The 4780-nt window shown below is 41.3% G+C and overlaps 1 protein-coding gene across 2 annotated transcripts in view; it reads left to right on the top strand.

The window, feature by feature from the left end:
- The window catches only part of MARCHF1 (membrane associated ring-CH-type finger 1), a 367501-nt gene that overhangs the window by 357946 nt on the left and 4775 nt on the right, over window positions 1–4780 (top strand). For both annotated transcript variants that reach the window (XM_070415365.1, XM_070415366.1), the window contains exon 6: window positions 458–605. In XM_070415365.1, coding sequence (XP_070271466.1) covers window positions 458–605 — 148 coding nt within the window. The remainder of the gene's footprint in view (window positions 1–457; window positions 606–4780) is intronic.

The following is a 4780-nucleotide window of genomic DNA, read 5'->3' on the forward strand; positions in this document are numbered from 1 at the left end:
GTTGGATTTATACATTAGAAAATGCAACACTCTCTCAGGTTACGTATTCATCCAAGAAGAGATTGTTTATTGCTACTAGTACTTATAACCTAGTGCCGCAAAGAAGTGAGATGCAGAACCCTGGGAGGAAATTTTTTCTAAAAATATTACAAGTATCCCATTCATGCTACGGGGCAAGGAAACTATAGGCCAGCAAAACAGAAATGACTTGATTTAGTTCATGTGGACACTAGGAATATATCGTTTTCATTTTCATATTCATCTGAGTTACCTATAATGCCACAGGTTATGATTTCAAATCTTTCTAAACATGAAGACTAATTTGAACATGAGTGTCCTCTGGCAAGGCAAACATTTCATGTTTTCCCTCCAATCCTGATCTCTGTGCAGGGTGTAAATGGGGGCCAAAATGTCCTAGTTAGAAACTCAGTCTCATGCGATTTGTTTCTGATTGCAGTGGGAGAAACTACAGATGACCACGAGCGAAAGGAGGAAAATATTCTGCTCTGTCACATTCCACGTCATCGCCATCACCTGTGTGGTGTGGTCCTTGTATGTATTAATAGATCGGACAGCGGAGGAGATCAGGCAAGGCAATGACAATGGTAAGAGCACCTTCCTTTTCTTTCTCTCTCTCTTGGATTCTATGACAATACCCAGAGCTGGGTAGGAAAACCATTTCCCTAGTTTAGATCTTCATGTATGATACACTAGCAAAAACCAGTACTGGAAACTGAGTCTTCTCCAATTGTGCTCCGGCTCTAAAGCATTAGATGTATGGGGTCCCAAGCGGAGAGGCGAGATAATGAAGTCCATGTAGACCTTGGTGGGGAGAAATACTTGTATGCCATCCACCACTCCAGACTTCACAGGAGCTGAATAAGGATCAGGTTCTTCCTCCTTTGCAAAGGCAAATAGTAGTAAAAATGGAAGGCCTTTTTATTTTATTTAGTTCACCCTAGTCATTGGTTCTTTTAAAACATGAATAAGATGACACTCTGGTAGAGAATGTTATAGCTTGTTACTTAATACCGTGTAATGTGATAGGATTAGCACTGTGGTTTGAAATTTTAAACATACTAGGTTTGACTGTCTGCAAAGAAGGGTGTTTAAAAGTCATTAAGGCATATTCTAACATTTAATGTGCATCGGTGGTTTAAAATTGATTGTCTTCACTTCTGAAAGTACCACCTGTTTCTCACCGGGCTCTAAGTGTTACCATATAGCCTCAATCATAGCCGGTAAAATAGTGAGAAATAGTCCCCTAACCCCCTCTTCCTCGCGGGAGAAGGGGAAACACAAAATTAAACCCCTGGTGAATTTGAAAGGAGAAATTGTTCAGATGGTAACTGTATCTTTGCACGGTTATGGAATGTTTATTCATCTCCCTCAAAAAAGAAGGAACATGAAAGAAAGAAAAAGATGAGAGGAAGTGAGGAAAATAGTTTTAAAAGGGAAAGCTTTGTTACTTCTATATCTCTTCGGTTTCATAAAAGCAGAAAGGAAAGATGTTGCATTCTCACACTTGCCCTCATGATGGCAGCAGTGCGCACCAACATGTGCTCTCCCGGCGGTCTAGAAGCAGAAGGGGACCTGGGCCAGTAAAAGGGACTGTGAGGCCTTGCCAGATGCCCTGGGATGTGGTTTATGTAGTTTAAGGGGGGTGAGGGGCAGAGGAGGGGTGGTGACGGAGTGACAGATCCCGCTGTTCTCTTCTGAAAGAGAATGAAAGTGCTGTGGTTAGAAACACAGGTAGGGTGAGATTTTGTTTGTTTTTTGGCTCATCCTGATGTGCTGGATTTAAGCATGTCTATTGGGTCCTTATTAAATAATTTCCTAGAAGGTAGGGCCTTTAAAAAAAAAAAATCCATGTTCCCTATATTTACAGGTACTGGCCCAAGCAAAGTCACAGAAAATGCTCCAGAAACATTGCCTTGCATGTGTATGGAAAAACAAAGAGGCATTCCACCACCATCCCCACCTTCCTATACCCAACATACGACCTCGCGACTCCAGGGTTTTCCTAGCAATCTAGGGCAGACATGATAGCCAGAGACTTCATATCTGTAGATGTCTAACTCTGAGTTCGGTGTTTGGGAGTCATGAATTTGCCCAGTGTGGCCTTGCCCTCTCCCAGGGGTCACCCCGATTTGGTCCAGGTACATGAGCCTGCAGGGCTCTTTCTGTCCTCCTTCAGCCACATGTGAGGGGAAAATTAAGGACACATCCTTTTTTAAAAAAGAAAAAAACTGCATCATTTCAAAGTCAACATGTTTTCCATCCATCTTAGAAACCTTCAAAAATATTTGAAGAAGGACAAATTGCCCAGAATTGAGGTTATAAATCAGCAAAATCTTTTGAACTGTAATAGCAATCCTGAAAGGGGGGCGGGGGGGCCTTGTTGTTGTTTTTCAATATATTTTTATTGATTTGAGAGAGGAAGGGGGAGGGAGAGAGAGATAGAAACACCAATGATGAGAGAGAATCATTGATCGGCTGCCTCTTACATGGCCCCTAACCGGGGAATGAACCTCCTGGCTCATAGCTCAACACTCAACCACTGAGCCACACCAGCTGGGCAAAACCTTCTTGTTCTAAACTGGTTGTTCTTTCAGATTAAATATGCATGATGCCCCAGATAGCTCTCTCACCTCTCTTTCTCTCTGTCACCTGTAAAGGGTAAAAAATAAAATAAAAATACATGGTGCTTGAAACTTTAATATCCTGAATTACCCATGTTGCCAACTCTAATGAGAACAGTTGCTCTTTGTACCTTATCTTCACATATTCTAGAAGAATCCTCCAGTATACTACTTATGCATTGAAAACAAAACACAGACCAAGAAAAAAAAAACAACAACACAGTTTTAAAGACTGGAGGTACAGATTTTATTGTTGCCCAGAATTTTTTAAATGTATGCACCATAGAAGACGAGCATAACCAATTGATTTTTTTCCCCATGCCTAACTCACTGGTGAGCCTCTACGTATCCCCAGGGCAGGGGGCATGATTCGTTATTCAGAGAGTGCTTGGTATTAGAGGCTCCAAAATCTTTGCTGGCTGCAGCTGAGTCCAGCAGATAAGAACTGTGGCTCTTAACATCTGTTTAGAGTATGTTAAAGATCACTTCCCTGCAATCCATAAATTATTTTTCCAGCATTAGTGTTTAAATGATTCCTTTTTAATTACATGTGCTGCTGTTGTTAACAATCCAGATGTGATAAGCACTGATTTGGGCTGGTTGTCAGAGGCCAGGGTTCTAGTTTCGCCTTGGTCTCTGGCTAGTTATGGTGAACAAAACCATTAGTCACTCAGAAGCTCAGTGTTCTCATTTGTAAAACTAACCCTAACCTCCAAAGGTTCTTTTTATGATTCATTTTTCAAAGACACCATGAACCTGGCCTTGCCTCAGATAAATGGAAACTTTGTGTTTATACAATAAGGCACATATATCATGCCTGTTTACTTGCTCTGAGTATTACCCTTGAAACAAGGAAAAGGTTATAAATATGCAAAACTTCTCCTTTGTTCCTTCCTTTTTTTTTTTACTTCTTTCTTTTTAAAATAATATACCATCTGGAGAGAAGCAACCAGCATAAAAGTGAAGAAAACCACCTCCCAGTCTTATCAGCCATACACACCATTATACAAACACATTTTGTAACTGTATATAACCTCAGCACCCAGCTGAAAGACCCCAAATTAACAATGGGGTGCTTTTTCTAACTATTGCATTGGTTCTGCGGCTGTGCAGTGAGACAGGTTCTCTTCTGCTGTTGGGGACTCAGAAAGGCTTTTCCGACACACCCCATGTGCCTCCAGTCACGTGACCTGCTACGTAAGATAGGAGAATTGGAACTTAAAAGTTGGAGGAGACCTTAGAGGTCAGTTTTAAAGATGAGGAAATCAGTAATTTGCCTCCTCTGCAGCTATATCATAAACACCCACCTGGGAGCTTGTGGTTTACCCAATGGGATTTATAAAGGAGTCTGAGGGGCCAGTGGGTACATCCCACTTTTCAAGCCATTGTCATTGTGGCCTGAAGGTTTAGCGTGTTTCCTATCAAACACAATACACAGAGTTGCCACTTAAGTATTTCAGGACCTTTAGCTAACCTTTAGTGAGATTTCTGAACTGTTCTAGTGAAGGGAATTAGAATTGCAAGGCATGCCCAGGGGCACAGGTGAGGAGGTGCAGTGCTGACAAATGCTAGGGGCTTGGCTGGCAGCCAACAGGACTTCCTCCTTCCCAGGATTCCTGGTTTTCGTTGCCTGGCGTCCAGGTGGGACATCCAAAGACTGAAGCTCAATGCAGTAAAAATGTGTTATTACAGGCACAGTGAAAGTTTTGCTCTTAATCTACAACCCATTAAGCCAGCCAAAGATGGGTAGCATTTAAATCACTCGGCAACAAAAACAAATTTACATTCTTGTAGCAGTTTCTATGTGTCAAGAACTATTCATTTAATCCACACTGAAACCCCATGAGGTAAAGACTAGTATTACCTCCATTAGCCTTTATCTTTTGCTGTATAATAAACATATTAATGATTTTTACAATGAAAACATGTTTAGATGACACTATTTTGGCCATATTGGGGTGGGGGGAGAGGAAAGTGGTGGTTCTCAGTAACAAAATAAAAATGTTATTAAGTTTTGACTAAAGTGACTGCAATCCTAAATTTTATGTATGTCTGCACTTAGGAATTCTCTTTCTCTGGTGAGATATGGTATCTTCTTTCTCCTCCCCCCTCCCCTCTCTTTTAAGGGAATGAGGGTG

This window comes from Myotis yumanensis, unplaced genomic scaffold (genome assembly GCF_028538775.1).
Source record: "Myotis yumanensis isolate MYYU_CA2020_CCGP unplaced genomic scaffold, mMyoYum1.0.hap1 SCAF_5, whole genome shotgun sequence".
Classification (NCBI taxonomy): Eukaryota; Metazoa; Chordata; class Mammalia; order Chiroptera; family Vespertilionidae; genus Myotis; species Myotis yumanensis.